The sequence below is a fragment of the Physcomitrium patens genome, chromosome 2 (genome assembly GCF_059467195.1).
Source record: "Physcomitrium patens ecotype Gransden chromosome 2, ASM5946719v1, whole genome shotgun sequence".
Classification (NCBI taxonomy): Eukaryota; Viridiplantae; Streptophyta; class Bryopsida; order Funariales; family Funariaceae; genus Physcomitrium; species Physcomitrium patens.
Window position 1 is genome coordinate 16,891,153 of NC_143411.1, and position 23,311 is coordinate 16,914,463.

Genomic DNA, 23,311 nt, shown 5'->3' on the forward strand with positions numbered 1-23,311 from the left:
GGTTTTTATTTTTAGTATTTCTTTAAAAAATATATATTTCTTTAAAAAATATATATATTTCTTTAAAAAATATATATATTTCTTTAAAATATATATATATTTCTTTAAAATATATATATATTTCTTTAAAATATATATATATTTCTTTAAAATATATATATATTTCTTTAAAATATATATATATTTCTTTAAAATATATATATATTTCTTTAAAATATATATATATTTCTTTAAAATATATATATATTTCTTTAAAATATATATATATTTCTTTAAAATATATATATATATTTCTTTAAAATATATATATATTTCTTTAAAATATATATATATTTCTTTAAAATATATATATATTTCTTTAAAATATATATATATTTCTTTAATATATATATATATTTCTTTAAAAAATATATATATTTATTCAAAGTTTTATATTTCTAATATTTATTAAAGATTATTATTACTTTTTAAAGATTTATTTTTATGTTTTTAAAGATTTATTGTTGTTTTTCTTTGAGATTAGTTTAGGACTTTTTTATTTTTTTTATAACTTCTTTAAAATTTATTTTGGATTGGTCAAAATTTTATTAGGATTATTAAGGTTTATTTAAAGTTTATTTAAGATTTTATTAGACTTGATAGGATTATTATTGCATTTCTATTTATCTTCCACAATTAGATGTCCAGTATATTCTTAAGCAAGAATACATATAATACAATGTATTTGGTGAACCCAACATGAAAGCTTGAGGTGGAAGATATTGGAGTTGCTTATTTTTTATTTTTAATTATTTAATAGAAAAAAAAATAAGAATTTTGAAGGATCTAAGAGAAGAGCTTGGAGTGGAGCTATTATTGGAGTTTCTACTAAAAAATAAGGTATATATATAAATCCAACCAATGTAAGCATGTTTTAAGTTTTCACATTATTTATGTAATAATATTAGAGCAATGATTATAAGAAAGCTTTGGCAATCAAAACATTACAAGAAATGATTAATAAGATTGATAAATTTGATAAAAGAGATATTTCAAAGTATATAAGATGTTATATAAAAGAAATAGAATTAAATTAGATCTCTAAAAAAAGATAATTAAGCTATTTGAATTTACCACAATATCAGAGATATGAAAATATATTATATCAATTATGAAGCATTATAGGAGTTCATGGAAGATATTTTTACATGCATTAAAAGTTACTAATTGTGTTATTAAAAAATAATTTCTAAAATAGATTAAAGACCTAATAAGAATTTATAAGCAACACAATTGTTAAAGAAGTTTGAAAGGCAATATTCTCAATTATCAAAGGTATAGAAGTTGGCATTGGATCCAAAAAAGGTTGAATTATTTCTTCAAGTAGCCCATAAAAAATTAAAAAAAAAAAATTAAAGTTGATTCTTGAAGGCAAAGAAGAAGATAAAGAATTGACAACAAAGTGAAAAAATATTGAAGATTTTATAGGTTTGCTTACAAAATAAAAGAAGAAGAAGGACAAGGTTAATATTCTAATAGTAGTATAAGCACTTAAAGCTCAAGTACATACAATATGACCAATAATACCTATTATCCAATCTCTAGCATTTACATAAAAGAAAGAAGATATAGGAGTTGAATGAATTACATAAGGTATGGCGGATCTTCAAATGAAATTCGCAAGACTTGAAGAAAAGACTTCTACAACCAATTTGAAAGCTATTTCTAAATAAGAATATGTATAAAGATATATTTGGTATAACAATGTTTCTCATACTAAGAAAGATCGCAATGAATTTAAAAATATGATCCAATAAAGAATTATTTTTATTAAAGAAATAGAACTTTGAAGTTACAACACATAGCATCAGCAAGATTGTACATAAAGAGAGTATGGAATAAGATATCTTTCACTTCCAACACCTAATACTTATAGTTTGTAGTTGTTGCCCTATAAGACAACTTCTATTCATTGACTTTTACACACATGATCTTTGGTCCTAGGATCCTTTGGTATCTAACGTACCTCGAGGGTATCTTATGGTCCTTGGATCCTTTGGCATCTTATTAACCACAAAAGTATCCTATATCAAATACTAATTACTCTTACCTAATCTTTGGATATTTCCTTGTTCATACATTATCTTCTTGACTTTGACTCTTGGTCCTTGACCTCCTCTTATATCTTTTCAATATCTAATGAATGATGTCGTTTGCGAGTTTCTTGATGATTTTGTCATTTTTTATTTAAACAACATTTTAATCTATTCCAAAAACATAGAAGACCATAAAATTTATATTCATCATAAATTATAAAAACTAAGAGATGCAATATTATATGCAAAGATAAAAAATATATATATATATATATATATATATATATATATATATATTCTAAACTACTCAAGTTGACTTTTTAGGATACATCATTTTCAATGAAGGCCTTATGATAGATCCAAAGAAGATCCAAATTATCATAGATTGGAAGATTCTAAGAACAGTAAGAGATGTGCAATGCTTTTTGGGCTTTGTTAATTATTATCAAAACTTTATCAAAAACTTTTTTCAAGTTGTAGCTCCATTTATACATTTGACTTGTAAAGACAAACTTAAGTAGAATAAAGAAGCCAAAGCATCATTTGTTGCTTTAAAGAAAGAATTTATTATTGCACCAACTTTATATCGTGTTAACTTTTTTAAAGCATTCTTTATAGAAACATATGTATCAGACTTTGCCTTGGGTGAAGTATTGTCACAAATGGAAACATATGATAAATTCCATCCATTAGCTTTTTATTCCAGGAAATTTTTAATGACCAAGATTAATTATAAGATCTATGACAAAGAACTTTTTGTAATTATGGATTCATTTCAAGAATGGCATCATTATCAAGAAGGGCTTTTTAAGTCTAGTTACAATATATATAAATCACAAGAACCTCAAGTATTTTATGTTGACACGTATTTTGAATTGTTGCTAAGTCCATTGGAGCATGTCATTATCAAGATTTGATTTCAAAATCATATATCAAAAAAAAAATAAGAAATAGAAAACAACAAGGTTTATCAAATGCCCTTTCTAGACACTCTTATCTTGTACCAAAAGAAGGAGATGTATCTTTTTATCAACAAAAAATAATCATATTAAAGCCAAAGCATTTTCATCTTTGAACAATGAAATTAACATTGGCTGTTGATTCGACTTTTGTCAAACAAATTCAATCAAGTATGTCCTCTAATCTTCTTGTTCATGATATCAAGAAACTTTCTTCTAAGTCTTATGATATTTCGAAGTTCAAATTTAAGAACAATCTACTCTATTCCAAAGGACCCTTATATGTTCTAGAAGGAGAAGCATATTTATATGTTCTTCAAGTACGTCATGACTTTCTAGCAACAGGACATTTTGGATACAATAAGACTTTAGAACTTATATCTAGAGATTTTTGGAGGCCGCAAATGTGGAAGGCAGTAAAAGACTTTGTCTAGTTATATGACATTTGTTCAAGTTCAAAAACTCCTTATCATCAATCTTATAAACTTTTTCAACCATTGCATATACTTGAACAACCATGGTCTTTTATTTCTATAGATTTTATTACAGATCTTTGAAGTTTAAGTTTATATGACTCTATATTTATAATCATAGATTGCTTCACCAAAAAAGTATATTTTGTACTATATAAAAAATCTATTTCAAGTGAAGAAACAGCTAAGCTTTTCATTGATAATATCTATCACTATCATAGATTGCCAAAGGATATTATATCAGATAAAGAGACTCAATTTGTATTAAGATTTTAAAAAATCCTTTTCAACATACTAAAAGTAGATGTAAAGCTCTCTTTGACTTTTTATTGTCAAATTGATGGGCAAACAAAATAGGTGAATCAAATTTTGGAGTAATATTTGAGGTATACCATCAACTACCATCAAAATGATTACATAACTTTTTTGCCATTGAAAAAGTTTGCATACAATAATTTGATACATTCTTCTATTTAATAAACACATTTTTTTGCCAATTATGCTTATCATCCACAATTTGATACTTTTGACTTTTCAAAAGTTCATAATCTTGTGACGGAAGATTTAGCAAATCGTTTATCAAAGCTACATGCAATAATAAAGACACAATTAAAGGAAGCTCAAGAATGACAAAAGACCAACATAAATACCTATTATAATGAGCAACCATAATTTAGCATAAGTGACAAGGTATAGTTACTTTGTTGCAATTTCAAGTCTACTTGTCCTTGTGATAAATTGGATTATTGTAAGCTGAGACCTTTTCTTATTTGTAAACAAATCAATCATGTTACTTATCAATTACATCTACCAAAGTCCATGAAGACTCATCATGTATTTCATGTATCTTTTTTTAAGTCATATAAGATAGTAAATATCCTAAGAAAAAGATAAATGCCACCTCCTCCCATAGAAGTGGATAATAATTAAGAGTTTGAGGTGGAAGAAGTTTTTCATTCAAAGCAACGCCAAAATAGGTTGAAATATCTTGTTCATTAGCGTAGATATGATATTAGTGAATACACATGGAAACAATCAAAAAAACTTATAAATGCAGTAAAAAGAGTTTTAATTTTTTATCAACAACATCCATCAAAACTAAGATGAAGAATAGAAAACCTTTGCTATAAAAGAAAGAAGATCAAAAAAAGATAATATTCTACTTTCTATTTTTTGTATCTTTTGTGTACTTGTGATACTAAAGAGATGGAGAATCAACAACCAACAAATTCAACTCAAGAGCTTTCATTTGCGGATTTATCAAACAAGACATTGTGATTGTCACAACCTTCAAGATGATAAAATCAAGATGAAGATCTTCAAGGATTATATGTCCTTCCTTGAATAGATGGCAAGATACAACATGTTTGATATCACAACCTTTGAAGAGACTCCGAAAGTTTGGTGATTTTATTAGAAGTAGGAACAACTCTTGACGGTGTTCCAAATGTTTTATTTGAAAGAAGTTATAAAGGTCTCAACAATGACCAAATAACATGATGGTCTTCTCGCCCTAGTATGGGATACTATCAATGGCTAAGAGGGCCTATTAACCATCTTCAAAGAGAACAAAGATTGGAATATGTGGCAAATAAAATTTATCGTATCTTAGACTTCTTCAACATATGAAGACCGCTCGTCATGGAACTTGTCTCTAAAAGAGGGAATAATATTATGGACATACATAAGTATTCTATTAAATACCTATATAATTACATAGAAATAGATAAAAGTAGGTTAATTTCATAAGACCTTTTAGAGAAGCTTCCTAAAAGCTTCATAAACGTTACTTGACTTTACATATATTTGTAATTGATTAATAGGTTAGAAACTTGATCTACAAGTTAATCACGTGTTGGTAGCTTGCAAAATAAGCTAATTATATGGCACACATATAAAAAACTTGTCTTGTAAGTTAAGATATGTATCTTACAAAGTCAACACGTTTTGGAGGTCCTATAGGACATTACCACGTAGCTCCTACTTAAGAGTATATATGGAGGTAAGAGTGAAGCCTTCTTCACTCTTGTCAATGCCTTTCTACTCCTTAGTCTTGTTTCAAGATTTTTTAGTTTTTTAGTTTTTGGAAATAGCCATTCTAGTTTAATATTACATCATTTTTTAAGTGACTTTCTACTTCTCTTTAGTGACATAAGAGTGTATTGAGGATTTTCTTTCTTCAAGTTTCATATCCTTGATACTACAATACTTGAAGTTATATGGCCAAATCAGTTTTTGTCAAACTATAATAATGTCCAATATTATAGTCCAGTGTTGATTAAATATTCTATAGCTTCTTTGGATACAATCTGAATTTTTGAAAGTTTGATGTTGAAATTTGAAAAAATTGGTACTTGTGCTATTGCTCACAGATGTCCTATAAGCATTGAATTTTTGAATTGTTGTTGTTAATTCTTAATTAAATGGCACATGCAAAATATGCATTTGCATGCTACAAATACATGATTAATAATATCAATAAGGCTTTTGTATTGATTAAATAAAAATGTGAATTTCAAAAGTTTGTAATTTAGTAAATAAGATGCAAGAATTAATGTCTTTAGCTTCTCCAAAAACCATAGCCAATTGTTGTCATTTTCAGCATTCACAATATTAAATGCAATAGAAAATAGTTACCGCTTTACATCAATTCTTGTAGTAGTAAAGAATATTCTAATGTATTTTTTTTAAATAAATGTTGTCTATGCCAATGATAAGTGGATACTATTGCAAGAAATGTAAGCTTATATTATAAATAATAAACAATTGAAAAAAGTCATTTTGTTTATCATCTTGTAATTTTACATAGTTCTTTGAATTTATTATTTTGATTTAGTGACAATATAATTTCAGATTGGTGTAGATATTTGTATAAGAGTCAATTAATTCATAAAAAACTTTTTTAATTCAATACTATGACATCAAATAGGATGACATAACATCCTCATAATATCAATTATCTTTTTGAATATCTACAATTCTATATTGCAATGTATCATCCAATTTTTTTTTCATGTTACTCGCTATGCAATTGGTACTAGTATGTTGGTTGCCAAAGTATTCAATACTAATGCATGTGTATTTAAAGATAAATATACAAATGACAAATATACTTATATCTACTAATTGAAAACATGATGCATGTAATCTTAATTTGCAAGTATTGATGCAATACTTTATAATATATCTTGTTTGGTCACACTTGATAAAAGATATTTCATAATGGTTGTTGGTTGCAGCATAACAAATAGCTTCTTTTATTTTATTACTACTATTGAAAATAACATCCATAATAAGAAAATTGGTCATATTGAAGTATGTTTCTTATTCAAAAAATTCTTGACAAGTTTGATTCCTACAAAGTTTGCTTCCAAAGTAGTATGATTCTTACAATACACTTCTTGTCCTTGTCCTACTTTGTAATGCATTCCTCCAATTAGTTATCACCAATATTGTGAAGATTATTGTGTGAAGAAATAAAGATAATATCAAAAGCACGAAATGTATTTCTTGCACATAATTGAAGGTAACTTACAAATTACACAAGGTGTACTATATAAATTAGTAGGCATGTAAGGTATTAATACTATATTTTTTTGTCTCCAATTTACAAATTCATCAGAGATCTTTCCAAATGTTAAATATACCATCAACATTTTAAAAATATATTGACGTATTTAAAAACATGACGTGTTGAATTTTATAACTATGTTTCATTAATTGTAGAAGTATTTTATATATATATATATATATATATATATATATATCAAACATATAAAATATTTATATTTATAAAAAAATAAAATAGAAGTTATTTATAAATAGATTAATTATATTTTAAAATAATTAGTCCAAGGAATCATATGCTAAATTAAAATTTCATCAAATAAATATTATAACCTTTTATTTTATTTATTTTTTAATTTATTATAGATATGGCATATAATAAAAATGAAATAAATAATATATAAAAATAAAATAAAATAAAATAAAATAAAGTAAAAAAAAGTTCCAAAATTTAATTTGATTGGAAAAGTAAAAAACACATATTGCCTATTTTAAAACTTTGGTTGTACCAAAAAATAATATACAAAAGGTGCATAAAATTTTAGTTTTTTACTTAAAGTCTATTCTATGCCTGGAGTAGAATGATTAATATTAAAATTATCAGTATTTTCATATTGAACTTGATTTACGTGTAAATTTCAATTCTCTTGTCTGTTGTAACTCCTCTGAGTGCAAAGATTGTATTTCTTTAGAACTTCAAGTACCAAGTTTTGTGTTGACTAAGTATTGTGTGGCTGGAGAAAATATTTGAAGTCGAATACTTCAACTCTCATTGATGATACAATGAATTGTGACAAAAAAGTATCCTGTCATTGAGACAAACATCCATCTGCAGTTAAAGTAACAACTTCACAAGTGTTGTGGAGGATCCTTTTGAATTTCATTTCTGTTTTGGCATATTCATCGTCTACTGAAGAAAACAATTACGAACCGGTTAGGTAACTGATACCATCTGTTAAATTTTTATTTATTTATTTATTTATTATTTTTTATCAGTTGTTTGAAAGCGGTACCTCAACCATATTGAAAGCCTGCTTGTGATCCACAATCCAGTCTCATACTCAGGAGCTTTCGTGTTGAACAAACAGAAACTTTCAAATGCCTCAGTTAAATCTCAATTCGTTGGTACATACAAAAGGAATAGACAGTGAACGAATTACGAACAGAAGCATCACATGAATGAGTGAAAGAATGAGAATTATGACGCACCGATATTAAGGCGAGAGTTTAGCTTCACATGAGATGTTACTTTGGTGCATGGAAAATCGCGGTCCATATGTAATTGCTTCAATTCAAGCACTAACACGTGTGGTAGCTGAAGGATTTGAGCTCTAGCCTTCGAGTCTTCCGCACCACACCCTTCACACTTGCGACAAATAGTAGTCTCCTGCAATTGCATCATGCAGACATGATATACACGAAGTAGAAATCAAGTAGAGACAAATAATTCAAGATAACAAACCAGCTATGATTAGATGATTGAGTATCAGATCACTACAAGAGATGACAACGAAAACACACCTGAAAATACAAGTTCAACAGTGATTCTAGGCTCCATTCCTTAGATTCATCACTTCTGTAAAAATCAACACATTCAAGTATCTGTGAAGCAAGAAAATTATTTTCCAAAACTGCTGTTTCAATTTAGCCCGTATTTACCTGCTAGAATTTCTAAATCAGATGAATTGTATTAATGTGATGCGAATTGCTCTCATCACAATCACACATCAGATAACGGAAGAATTCAAGCATAAGGAATATTACCTCTCATCTTCTCGTGAAGCCAAACAAAAGTCTTGATAAGTCTCCTCCACGAATGATATTTTCCCACTGCAACAGTCAATATAGTGATGAGGAGAAAACGAGGGGCAGGAGGGAACAGTGTTGCACTTCCAACTTAAACTCTCATCTATATATATATGAAATGTTTGAAATGTTCAACGTAGGGCATAATCGTAATTTGCAGAGCTCATCATCTTCTCATGATCGTTTGTCGCTATCTTGCAGATGGGCACCTTTGGTGAGTCACCAGTCAGTGGCAGTCACCACCAGTACACCACTACCGCCCTACGACATCGGACATCCAAGTTTGCGGTCCTCATGCCAAATCCTGCACTCCATGCCATCATAGCGCTGTCTTAGTGATGTAGATTGCAACCAGGTTTCCTCCCTTTCCCATACTCCACGGTCTCCATCTCAAACTCCACAACCTCTTCTGAGACTTCTCCCATCATCAGAAAACAGGTTGATACAGGCTTTAGCTAGCACCGTAGCACGCATTTACGATGTGGGGTTGATACATTTCAGCGCATCAGCTGAAAGAGGAGACTTCCCGTCAACGTGCTCGCAAGCATTGCGGATCGTGCGGTGTGTCTGATCTCATTACTTATTGAATCTCTTGTTGATCCCCCCATTGGTTGAGTCATCCGATTTAGGGGATGATCCTCTACAAATTCATCTTACCAAGGAGCCTCTTGATGAAGAGTACAGCATTGTGTCCATTTTCTCAAATTATTCTTTTGAGACCATGCATGCTGAGGTTTGATTCTTGAAATTTCCTCAGACATCTGACGTCAACCTCATGCGTAGATCGTTGTGCGTCTCTCTCGGATGTGAGAGCTGAGCTCTTGTGATCTTTGCGAAATTGCTCGCAATTCCGTTCTTCAATCAGGCTTCAAGCCTGCATCGAGGGAACCACGGTCTAGCACACAAGAGGAAGAGCTGGATTTGTGGGTGTAGAGAGTATGAGATTATATTGTGGAGACATGGAGAGGACTCCCGAGGGTGATGCAGCTGGCTGCGTTGGAATCACTTTGTTTTATTTTTCCCTTTAATGTGGAAGGACAAGCATGTGCAAGTGAAACATACTAGTTGAGAGCTTACCCATTGATTAATGGAGATGAATCACCAGAATTGAGATGAATATGACTCAGGATTGCAGGTACGATGACGTTGACTCAGGTTGCGATCCTCCACCCCTAAATCGATATGAATATGACCCATATTATATGAGGATCTGTTCGAGGAGAATTTAACCGGTTAGTAACCGGTTCCAGAATTTTTTGACCGGTTAACCGTATAACTGAAACGCGAATACCCCTAAACATGGCAGACAGCGGGCATAGGAGGCCATGCAGCGGGCAGACAGAATGGACGGTAATAGGGGAGCGAGGTGACACACTGGCAAGTGACCGAGCGGCTGGAAGGCAAGCCAAGGCGCGGAGACCAGGTAAGGACGCATGAAGCGAGCAGTGAAGGAAGGAAGGAGAAGGAAAAGGAAGAGCAAGGAAGACGAGTAGGAGCAGGAGACTTAGGGTTTAGAAAGTCTTGTTGGAGTATCTCGTATTTCGACCGATTGCTCACCGCATTGCAACAGGGACACACCATCACCATCACTGTCGTCTCGTCACGGAGGCGTCGTAGGATTTGGGTAGGGGGAGGGGGGGTTTGCGGGATGCCGGAGGAGGGCGGGGGAGCTGACACCCCCAGCGCGCCCGCCGAGGCAGAGGGGAATGGTGCGGGAGGGGAGATCAGCAGAGTGTTTCGGGAGGCGTCCGCGGTGGCCACCACCAGCAACGCCACCACGGGTGCACACGGGGAGGATGTAGTGCAGACAGCTAGGAGTCTAATGCGCCGGATCGTAGCGGAGCGTGACTCGCCCAACCCATCGCTCTTGCATTCCCTGGCTGCGATTCTGGAGCAGGAAGAAGCTAGGTCTGGCTTTGAATTTTAAACCTGCCGGTCGGGGGTGGGGTGGATTTGAGAGATGTTTTGCGGGGAGGAGTGTGGTCGTGATTCTGGAGCTTGTAAGATTTGTGGAGTGAGAGTAGGGTTGCTGGATTTCGTGGAGCTGTGTAGTGATTGTGGTTGGGCGTTCTCTGGTGCGGGGAGAGTTTGTTGGTGGAGTGTAATTGGGTGTGAGACAATATACCCTGGATAATTTTGTGAATTTCGATATGTACTCATACTCACTCTTTCACTTACTCACCCAAGGTGTTCGCTGTGCCTTGGTGTGGAATTATCAACATTTTAGGCAGTGGAGAAATGTTTGTAGTAAAGTTGGAGCTTCTGCTTGAGATTCATGTTTTAGAAATCTGGCTCTGGGCCGGGTGACAGTCCCGTCGCGAGTCCCATTTCCATGGTTTAGGTGATTTGATTTCATGCTTCTTAATCAGGCAGCGTGCGATTCAATTATTATACTACGATAGCTGGGATACTACTCTCTTTATTTAATTTTTAATTTGTTTTTCTCTCGACTATCAAATACTTAGCTTCGTGGGTACTTTCGGAGGCTTTTTGTTCCAGAAAAATTTATGGAGTAAGATCCTGGTTTGATCCTTTGGCGTTGCTTTGTGGCCTTGCAGGTATGAACAGTATACAGGGCACCCCTATTCCAACAATTCACGGTCTTCACACTTGATAGGGCGCCTTGTTAACTTATTCAGGGTAAACGCTCAGTGACTCTCAAGGAGGTTTCTTTTTGTGAGTGTTAATATGATTATAGTTTGGGCACGACAGAGACAGAAGGTTGATGGCGTGGCTTGAGGCTACGGGAGTGTCCGCATAATAATGTTCGGGCATGGTCCATGTCCAAATGTAATTGGTTTTGATAAAACTGCAATATTACACAATCAACAATTTGCTGTGATTCATGTGACGCGATTAGGGCTTTAGCTCACTCATTGAAGCTCATGCCGTACAGTGGCTTGGCTAGGGTTTAGTGGTGTGTGGCGCTTAATAGGACAACTTGGCTTTGTTGATTGCCCATGATGATGCTTTAGGCTTGCTAGTTTACCTTGGCTAAAGTGTGCAACTCTACGCGCAATGGCAGGAGGATGATGATTTTTTTGAGCTGCTGTCCAAAAGACTGTTGGTTGGGCCAGTGCATTCTACGATGGTTCGTGCAGCTGCAGTTAGGCTGTTGCTTGCCTGCGTTTCGAGCTGGCTGGTAATCATGCATTGACAGCAGTCTATGATTGAAGTTTATCATTACTGGCAGTTTGGCTTATTGCATATGTGACCTTGCATCTTTTTCAGTTGGATTGGCAATTGTTCGTCACCGTCGCGGTCATGGCTGTTGTGGTATCACGCGTCCATTGTTTTGTTTCCACGTCATGTGAAATTCTAGTGAATCAGGTGCTGTAATTACATACTAGATGCGTATTGTCCTGATTGTCTGTGGGGTTTTGCGTTAATTATGTATTTTTTAGTATAGAAAACTGGAGATAGCATGATTTGGCGTGCTTATCAGACGGTTTAATTAATTACCTACTAATTTTATAAATCGTGTTTTGTATTCAGTATCCTCATGTGTTTGAAGAAGAAGTCCTTGTTAATATCAAACGGTGGGTAACGGAGGACTCACCGAAAGATATAGCGAACAGCAGGGCATCTAGAAGTAAGAGGACCAAGGATGCTGATGCAGTCCATCGTGAGATGTTGAGGACCTATTCAACCGGCCTTCTCGCAGTAACTCTGGGAGGGTACGAATGTGCTGTTTTCACTTTCTTGCTTTAGATCGGCAATTTTTGATTAGCAATTTAATTAAGTTGTGGTCGATCCCTGGGTTCTTTCAGCTGCAATCTGATTCATCTACTGTTCCTTATGTCCGATATTAAATTGTGGCTTCTTTGAGTCCATGTGTAGAGGACTAGGTACATAATCAGTGCATCTTCTGCGCAGGTCTGATGTTGTGGAGGATGTACTTACGACGGGTATGGTAGGTCAGCTTATGCACTACCTGCGCGTTCGTGTACTGGGAGATGCGTCTGCAGAAGCGAATACCGAAAGTAAGACAAATATAGGAATGAGTGGAAGCAGGGGAAGGGATGAAGCTAGAGGGCGAGTTAGGCCACTTCTAGATGTATCAAGGATGGAAGATCTTCGTGTTTCTGACAAAGTATCCGATGAGCAAAGAACAGAAAGGGGTGGTGAAATGTTGGTTGATGCTATAGGAGAGAAGAAAGATAACGAGGAAGCTGTCCAGGAGGATGCTGAGAACTTAGAAGGAACTCCAGACCTGAGTCTCTGTACATATGATGCCGATGAAGATGGGGACGAGTGTATGAACGAAGATAAAAGGCGTAGAAAAGATAGGCGAGAAGCTAAAACTAGGACAGCAGAGTGGTTGAATAGTACTCGTCCACTGCAAGAAGATGAAAATGAAGAGATGAGTAGAGCAGAGCCGTCAAAACGCAGGATTGACGTCCACAGAGTAGGCGGAAAAGGAAGAGGAAAAGGAAGACATAGTGATGGCGCTGCAGAATCTGAAAGAGGCCAATCATTAGCTCCAACATCAGCTCCAACATCAGCTCGCAAAGAAAGTGGTCACAAGAGCAGGGGATTATCCTCAGAGAAAACTTCTAAATTGACAGGAATTGGGTCTGAGGCTCCGAGGGGTGGAGTTAAGGATGACAGTGATTCGGAGAACCAAACAATTCAGTGCGTCTTGGTTGGTAAGGCGGATATCTCACTGTCCATGCGAAAGGCCATGCGAGCAGCTCAAGCCGAAGCGAGGACAGAAAATGCTCCCTGGGAAGCTGTAAAAGCAGCCGGAGATGCTGCTGCTGACCTTGTTAGAGCAGCTGCCACAGAGGTATTGCTACTGTTGGCTAACTTTCCAGCCAGGACTTCTATATGTGTTTCGCCTTTTGACCCCTATGTAATGTCTAGTTGTCGCAGGTTGTAATTAACCTGCTTTTTACAATCCTGGTGCTATTTTACTACGTGACTTGCAACCTAACGACGTTTTGGATATTGCATGCAGGTTCTCGCAACCACAGACAAAGAGGAAGATATATTGGCAGCAGCAAATGAAGCAGCTCTTACAGTTGTGGATGCTGCTCTTTCATCCACTGTCACAAGGTATGTAGGAACGATCCTGTTTGGGTGAACTTCACCTAATTTGGGAGAGTAGCGTTCTTCTCTCTTTATTCATCTTTTCTTTTTCTTTTTCTTTTTCTTTCCCTCCTCTTCTCCTTAAAACTAAAGCCTAATATTTTCCTCTTTTTGCAGCAACATCTAACCTGGGTCTGTAGACTAAATGACAATGTTGGATTGCAAATCAACTTTGTGCAGAGAACAGCTGGAAAAGAAAAAGATGGCCATGGAAGAAGCTAAAAAAGTAGCAGAAATCGAGTCTAAGAAAGAACAGGAAAATGAAGTGGGAGATGAAGGGCAAAGTGGTGTGGATATGGAGGCATTAGCTGCACTTAGGGAACGTTATTGCGTACAGTGTCTTGAAAAGATGGGGGAGTATTTGGAAGTGTTGGGTCCCGTTTTGCATGAAAGAGGTGTCGACGTTTGCTTGGCCCTACTTCAACGGCGGCCAATCGATAATAACTACAAAGACTTGGCAGTGCTTTCAGATGTACTGAAATTGATATGCGCACTTGCTGCACATCGAAAGTTTGCTGCTCTTTTTGTGGATCGAGGTGGTGTAGAGCAGCTTCTTGCTACTCCTAGAGTGTCTCAAACTCTTACGGGCATCTCTCTTTGTCTGTTCGCACTTGCATCGCTGCAGGTTAGAGTCTTATTCATTTAATTTTTAGTAATATTTCTTAGGAATACAAATTTATTGTTTTTGAAGAGGATTACGTATGATCATTTGCTGGTGAAATTGGTTGATGTTTCGATTGCTGATCACGATTCTGATTTTCTTACTAGGTTTATGATGTTTTATGCACAATTATTTCTTATACTTTATGATCTGTAAGCAGTTGTATTAATTATGAATACCAAGCCACCATTTTGAGTGCGGGTACCCTAGGTATTGATGATTATTTTTAAGGTGCAATATTAACAAACTGGTTTTGTGTCAGGGCGTGATGGAGCGAGTCTGTACTTTGCCAGCACCAGTGGTTCAGGATGTTGTTGCTCTCGCACTTCATCTTTTATCTTGTCCACAGGATCCAGCTAGGCGCAATGCTGCTTTGTTTTTTGGAGCGTCTTTTGTTTTCCGAGCAATTTTGGAGGCCTTCGATGGTCAAGATGGGTTGCGTAAAATAGTCAATTTGTTGCGGAATACAGCTTCTTTGAGATCAGGAGGGTCAAGCAACTCAGGCACTGCTGCAACATCAGCAGGCACCTCCTCTTGCTTTCCTTCTTTTTTTGTTTTAATTTTTTTAAACAATTTCTTTAAAAGAATTTTGTTATTTGTTTCGTTTTTCTTTTTGTTTGTGTCAAACGTTTAGTGATTCAGGATGAAACGTACGTGTCATAGATTTTGGGGATACTCAAGGGTCTGTAGTTGATCATTACTTTAGGTTCGAGACAGGGTTTCAATGGATATCTGCAATTATGTGCCCTACTTTCTTCATCTAAACCTTGTGTTTTTCTCAGGTTCACGTGATCGGACGTTGGCATCGGCTGAAGTTTTGACATCAAGTGGGAAGCAGATTGCTTATCTTACGTGTGTTGCACTACGGCAATATTTTCGGGCCCATTTGCTATTGTTGGTTGACTCTTTAAGACCTAGTAGAGGTCACAAGGGTGGTTCACGAAACGGGCCCAACGGGAAAGCCACATACAAACCTCTTGACATCAGCAATGAAGCAATGGACACAATTATTGTCCAACTGCAAAGAGATCGAAAATTAGGACCTGCTTTTGTCAGGTCGCGTTGGCCTCCACTTGATGCATTTATGCAGTACAATGGTCACATTGTTCTCCTAGAACTTACCCAGGTATTACTTTATTTATTCAATGGTTACTATTTTCGAGGATATTGCCTATGTGAGATAGAATTGTGCATTTAGCTGTATGTAACTTCTTTTGATACTAATTTGTGGCAGTCGTAACTCTCTGTGCCAAGTTTTCTGCGTTTATGTGTGGTAGTCAGATTCTGGATTGTCTGTTTTCGCATTTATTTTTAAATGTTCTCTGTAATGGTACGGGATGTTGTTATAGATGGGTGCTTTTTTTTCCTAGTTTATTCTTTTAATCAAGTCGCTGTGGCTTTAAGTTGAAAAGAAACACTTCAGAATTTCCTCGATTATTCTTAAGTTTTATGTGACTGTCTCTGTGCAGCAAGCAGCACCTGGAGAAAGGTACTTGCATGAGATAGTGCAGCATTCTCTTGGAGTTCTGCAAATTGTGACGTTAGTGCCTTACACACGACGATTGATTATTGACTCTACGCTAAGCAACGAACGATCTTTTATGGCTGTTGTTCTCGATGCGGTTAGTGGAGTTGCTTTTTGTGATCCTGAGGTAATTTTCTCCTTGCCATCTTGGTGTGCATTAGAAGGTTATCTGACCCACTGTTTCATAAAGATGTTCATAGTAAGCTTTGCAGTTTTGTTGCATGTGACGCTTGTGCTTTATTGGCTTCTCAACTGGATGACGTAACTTTTGTTCCTTCGAAAGGTAATCTAAGATGTTTGAATATGGTCAGTCCGATTTGGTGGATGCCGTTCTCTACTTTTTATTCCCAGCTTGAAATAGATGGATCAATAAATAGAACTCTTTGTCCTGGACAGGTGATTCAAACAGCTCTTCTTGTATTGGCCAATCTGGTTTGTCCTCCTCCTTCGCTTTGCAGTCGGCCCATGGCAGCTGCTGCCACTCCCGCACAGTCTCAACAGGCCCAATCAAGTCAAGGTGGAGCTGGGAGTTCTTCTCAAGCAACAACTGTGGGTACAGGCACAGCAGTGAATCTAGAAAGTAAGGGTTGGACTGGTAGAGCAGAAAGCAACGTTGACAGAAATGGAGGAGCCCAAGGGGCTTCAGGTCCAAGCGCTTTTGGGGCGGGGGTTGTCGGAGATCGGCGAATTTCCCTGGGGCCAGGTGCTGGTGGTTCCGGCTTGGCAGCGTACATGGAACAGGGTTATCGTTATGCCCGTGAAGCAGTACGGGCAAACAATGGAATCAAAGTGTTGCTTCATCTGCTTTACCCGAGGACTGTTCTTCCCCCTCCTGCCTTGGATTGTATACGAGCCCTTTCCTGTCGAGTTTTATTGGGCTTGGCTCGAGATGACACCATTGCGCATATTCTTACCAAATTACAGGTATATTCACGACTGCTATCGTAGAGTGCATGCGCAACTTTTGTTATATATATGTTTCTATTTTTTACAGGATTTGCAGTCCCACTTCCTCAACACTTTTGCAGCCTGTCTATAAATTCGAGTCTCCAAAATATTACTTAGAGATGCAATTCGGGTTTATGGGTACTTAAGGTTGCAGAAGTTTTGACATCACATCCATTTTGTTAAACCTATTGTCTTCATGATAAAAAATTTAATATTTGATTTGAACTCTTTCATCATGAAAACAAATACTATAACATTGTTTTTTGATTTGAAGAAATGTATGGTAGCTCACATTTTTTAAAAGATTCAAAATGGACTAGTTTTGCTATTCAAATTTTATTCATATTCTTCAGTCTTGGTTGCTCCTGCAATTAGAGTTTTTAGCAGAGAATCTCTGGGACATGTTTTTTTTCTCTATGTACACAACTGAGTTAACAGATATGTTGAGTCCTAACTTGGCTCACAGAATGCGAAGGAATATAATAAAAGCTTGCCATTGAACTTGAGAGCAAAAGATTGTTCGAGGCAGTTTTTAGTCCTATATGCCTTAAGTATCAGAGGACGCAGGTACTGACGGTGTTGGGTTTTGATAGGTAGCGTTGGTCGTGTGAGAGCTTGTTGAGCTTAGTTTGGAGATAATATATGTGCAGGTAGGGAAGTTACTCTCAGAGTTATTGCGAGATGGTGGTAGTCAGGCTGGCCGTCAAGCTAGTGCAGGTGGTATTGGTGGGGAGCAAGGGAGGTGGCAAGCGGAACTTAGCAGAGTGGCTCTGGAGCTCATTGCGGTAAGCATTTTCTTTGTTGTTATCTGCTTTTGATGATTCATTCCTCTTCTCATGTTATTGCATGTAATAAAGGCTTGGATGTTTGTCTTAACTTGAATTCATGAGAATTCTCTTCTTTGTGAGCTTCATCTCATTAATTGTATTTTCATTCTGCTGTCACGTGCAGATTGTTACCAACGTGGGGCGTGCAAATACTGCAGCAGCTAGTGAAGCAGCAGCACCTACTCTACGACGAATTGAAAGAGCAGCCATTGCTGCAGCCACACCTATAAGTTATCACCCCAGGTAATAGTTTATACTTTATTAGCATCGAAGTAACAGATGCCTTCTTCCTTTCTTAAATTTACGTTATTTATTTATTTATTTATTTTTCCTTTATATTCTCGACGTACTGACACCTTGGACGTTGATGAAACTGTCAGGGAGTTGTTACAGCTTATTCATGAGCATCTAATTGGATCAGGACTCCCGAGTGCAGCTGCTGCATTGCTCAAAGAAGCAAATTTGAAACCTTTACCTTCTCTTTTACCTCCGACTTCTCTTGTACTCCCAGCTTCATCGACTGAAGTAGTCAAAAACGTTATGCAGTGGCCTGCTGGACGAGTTAACGGCGGATTTCTTGGAGGCGGTTCGAAGAAACCTGCCAAGGATGAGGATGATGCGAGCAGTTCTCAATCTCTTCCTTCTTCCCGCAAAAAGCCAGCATTCTCAACTTCTTTGACATCTGGTGGGAAGTCGGGTTCAGCTATAGCTTCGCTGAGAAAGTCTCAGAGCGTGAAAGAAAACCGCAGTCGACTTGATACCCAGGATTATTTCCTCAGCCAAGGGAAGCCCAGAGATGATACAGATAGCATTTTCAAAACACCTGGAGCATATCGCAATCTACCTGTCTCCGGCAAGCGTAAAAGCGGTGAAAGGGACATGCCTCCATTATCCCCAACAAGTAAGCGGATGGCTTTTACAGATCCTTTCATGGCATCACCTTGTGTTACTCCTGGCCATGCACCCTTGAAGACAAATTTTGTTGACGTTTCCGCACCTGTTCAATCTACCCCAGCTCCCTCAACTAGTGATTTCACTCCTGCCAAATCATTTTTTGGACAGTACGGTTTGCCTGAGAAAGTAGATACGGCAAACTTGCAAACTGACTCATCGACTTTTGATTTTCAGCATTCACCCTACGTTCCTTTTAAACAATATCTCAATACCCCGGGCTATTCCCTTGTCCCATCAACAGGTGGTCTGTTAGAACCTCGCACCAATACTACGGAACATGCAACACTTGACTCACTTGTGGTCCAGTATCTGAAACACCAACATCGTCAGTGTCCGGCTCCCATTACTACCCTTCCTCCTCTATCCCTTCTTCACCCACATGTTTGCCCAGAACCTAGTAGGGCACTTGATGCTCCTTTAAATACCGCTTCAAGGCTAGCTGTGCGCCAGATTAGTCCACCTTATGGAGGTATGCATGGACGAAGACGAGATCGGCACTTTGTATACAGCCGGTTTCGTCCCTGGCGCACATGCCGTGATGATGCAGTTCTTCTTACTGCTAACACCTTCCTAGGTCATGCGTCCTGTCTTGCTATTGGTAGTCTTGCTGGAGATATTCGACTATTCGATTCAAGTTCAGGAAACATCTTGGAGGTGCAATTGATGGGACACAACTCACCAATCACGGCTTTGCAATCTGCTCCACATTGTCTGGCTGGAAACGACACACGAGTGGGGCAGTTACTGTTGTCTTCTGCCAGCCATGATGTTCGATTGTGGGACTCCTCCAATCTTGGCAATGGGCCTTTGCACGCTTTTGATAGCTGCAAAGCAGCAAGATTTAACCATGCAGGAAGTAGACTTGGCGCTATCACTTGTGAGTCCCCTCACAAAGCAGTCCTGCTGTACGATGTTGGCTCTTACAGGTTGGAGCAAAGGTTGTCTGACAGTTCAATAAGTCAGTCAGGCTTGCCACGCAGCCATACGCAATCAATTGTCCACTTTAGTCCTGACGATGTCTTGGTCCTTTGGAGTGGAGTATTGTGGGATCCCCGAGTCCAACGTGCAATTCATAGATTTGACCAGTTCACTGACTACGGTGGAGGTGGCTTCCATCCTGCCGGAAATGAGGTATGTTTTGGAGTTCTTTCTGTTTATATAGTTGATGTTATCATGTGTAATGAAGTTGGTTCTATGTTCTTCTCGCTCGTGTGATTTGCTTTGTTCATTTTAAATATTTCTTGTGGCCTATCTTCTATGCTTACCTGAGTATGATCATGCTAGCTCCAGTTTTCTTTTCTCTAGTCTCGTGTGTCGAACGTAACCTTGCTCCATAGTCTTTTAGTGCTGATAATTTGGTTTAAATAGAACTTGAGATCTCTTTATCTCGTGGTTTATATTTTTCTTGGTTTATGCAGGTCATCATCAATTCAGAAGTCTGGGATTTACGTTCGTATAAGCTTCTGAGAAGTGTACCATCTCTGGACCAAACTGCCATAACTTTCAATACAACGGGCGATGTCATCTATGCAACACTACGTCGTAACTCAGATGACATCATGACCGCACTTAATCCACGTAGGATGCGGCACCCTTTATTCAGTGCTTTCAGAACTATGGATGCAGTGGACTACTCTGACATCACTACTACAATTGTGGACCGTTGTGTCCTTGACCTTGCGACCGAACCCACAGACTCTTTCATCTCAATAGTAGCAGTTGAAAGTAACGACGAAATGGATTCATTCGCTAGGCTGTATGAAGTAGGGAGGAGGCGTCCCACTGATGATGATTCAGACCCGGATGATGGGGGAGAGACAGAGGAGGAAGAAGATGATGAGGATGATGACGATGACGACGGTGACCTTCACGAAGACGACGACATCGATCTCATAAGTAACGACAATGATGAGAACAGTGAAGAAGATGATGGGGACGAAGCTGGGGACAACGATAGTATTTCTACGGATGACGATTTCAGTGACGATGGTCTTGGGGAGGGGGACTTGGAACTTATCTCCGACGGTGACGATGGTCCTAGGGGTACGTTTTCAAGTGACGATGGCTCCGGGGGCGAGTTCGGACAAGATGCATTTGATGAATTTATGGGAGGATTTCTCTCATAAGGACGATTGCGCTTTGAGATCTCATAAAGGCATAAGTATAGTAGGTATGAGTACGTGGCATGTTCCCCTTCCTGTATCTTCTGGCTCTTGCACATGCTGAAGAGTTTTCCTTAGGTATGGAGGAATCTCCTCTGCTGAATGTATACACATAGCAAGAATATGTATCCTTCAATAGGGTAGGAGTCCTTTGTAAAGTACGTGTGTTTGTTGGTTGCATCAGAAGTGGTGCACAAGTATCAGATGAATGTAGAAGTACGAGTTCTAGCTTAAGTGCGAGTTCTTGGTGCGATAACGTCGGTTCGTGAGCATAAATGACTTCTCAAATCTGTGCGTTACATTTTTGTCCTCACCATTACTTCGCTCCTGATATTATTAGCTCAGGTCTGGTGATAATTAAGCAAATGCTCAAACAATTTGAGCGACTGGCTAGCTTTTAAGATTTTTTTATTCCAATACTGTCCATAAAACTTGGTGAATCGATGAAGTTATTTACCTTGATCATGGATGTATTTTGATTCTGGGTGACACTAGTCTCATGAGTATGGCCTCTTTCCAAATTACTCCGCAGTATGGGGAAGTGTGTGAGGCAGGGGCTTGGTTTTGGCGTAAATGGGTACCAGGGTTAAGCATGATAAGGGCAAAATCATCATAATGACTGAGCCCATATACTTTTTCTGTTCTCCTCACTATTTTGACCGCCGAGTGGTGCTGGGTCAGCTTCGGGATGTTTATGTAGCAAGTTGGTAAGTTAATAATTTAAGATTTTAGTTGGCAATGTAATTAATAAAATGTAATGAAGTCCTCAAATTCAATCTCAACCTCATAACAAAAATAGAATGAAAAAATAAATAAATGCTTTTGGATTTATTAGTTTGTATAACAATGTTGGCATTGTGATAGTTGTTGCTCTTGATCAATTTATCTGCTCCAAATATTCAGAAAAATACAATTTATGATCTCATTTAATACATGATTATGATCCTAACGGTTTTTATTCAAATAAACAAGCATTGAAATTCCAAAAAATATGAACTTATAGTTTAAAAAGTAAATTCTATCATATGTATGTATATGTATAAATATATATATATATATATATATACACACACATGTATACAATCATGTATAGTTTTTTTAAACGATTTATTATTGCATTTTATGAAACTATCACTAGTACCTTTTTGCCAACTTTAATATTAAAAAAAAATAAACTTGTATTATCTTGGTTTTACTATTTTTGGAGCAATAAGATCTAATTTTTTATTATTAAACTGCATTCGTCGTAGAAAAAAAAATAAAATATGGAAAGTATTTTTTGTAGTAATTAATGAGCTTCTTATTTTGTGACAAAACAATAATTTGATATTTGTAAATGCATTGGATTATTACATCACATATGATGATTTTGAAATGATATGTGAATTTTTTCCATACAATAGAGTAAGAGTCCAAAAAAGTTATTATTTATAGCATTCTAAACCATAGAGAAATTTAGGTACTTATTACTTAGACATTAATCACTATAAGTACCAAAATTTGTATTTTGTAAATTAAATTTAAAATGATAATTCCAAAGAATTTTTTTGTGTTTGATTGTTCTTATTTTTAATTTTTTAGCACTTTCGCTACTGTATGTTGTAATTTTTAGCATTTTAGTACAAAATAATTTTTCCAAGTAATTTTATTTTATTTTTACTGTAAATAAACATATATATATATATATATATATATATGTGTGTGTGTGTGGCTTTTTTATATAATAAATGTTTTAAATTCTTTGCAAGTTTTAATTCTGAATTTTGAATGAAACATAAATAAATTTTGATATCTTGAATTGAAGATATTTTACAAATTACAAATTGTATTTGTTTAAAACATTGATTATTATTAGTGGTCCAAATTTGAACTTGCACCTTTGTATTTATATTACACAACACAATTTTATAACGATTCAACTTATTTATTATGCAATAGCATATAATGAGATTTTTTTTTAAATAACATTAAAATTTTAGAAATATGTGTATATACATATACATATATAACAATTATTTGTATTTTTAAACATTAAAAATTGTAAAACTTAAAAATCCCAAAATCATATATGCTCCTGTATCTTTTCAGATTAGTGTGTGTAATATCAATAGTGGTCCACATTTAATACAAGCCCTTCCAAACCTGAAAGACCAATTTATATCACCTCAAGAATGTTGCTGATATGCTTTGATATATCCCTCTTTATTTTAAACATTTGAAATTTTAAACATAAAGTTTTGTAATAGCTTGTGAAAAAATATTA

At 36.1% G+C, this 23,311-nt stretch overlaps 1 protein-coding gene across 1 annotated transcript; it reads left to right on the plus strand.

Annotated features, from left to right (window-relative positions):
- The first annotated feature begins 10,020 nt into the window (after positions 1-10,020).
- On the plus strand, positions 10,021-21,510 carry LOC112295494 (DDB1- and CUL4-associated factor homolog 1). Its single transcript, XM_024547203.3, has 16 exons — positions 10,021-10,035; positions 10,238-10,788; positions 11,439-11,520; positions 11,906-12,022; positions 12,376-12,557; positions 12,757-13,669; positions 13,841-13,938; positions 14,152-14,596; positions 14,895-15,156; positions 15,415-15,758; positions 16,102-16,284; positions 16,554-17,081; positions 17,756-17,890; positions 18,057-18,175; positions 18,313-20,017; positions 20,305-21,510. Exons 1-16 carry the CDS (start codon positions 10,021-10,023, stop codon positions 21,010-21,012), a joined length of 6,387 nt encoding a protein of 2,128 aa, XP_024402971.2. The 3' UTR covers positions 21,013-21,510.
- Positions 21,511-23,311: the final 1,801 nt, after the last annotated feature.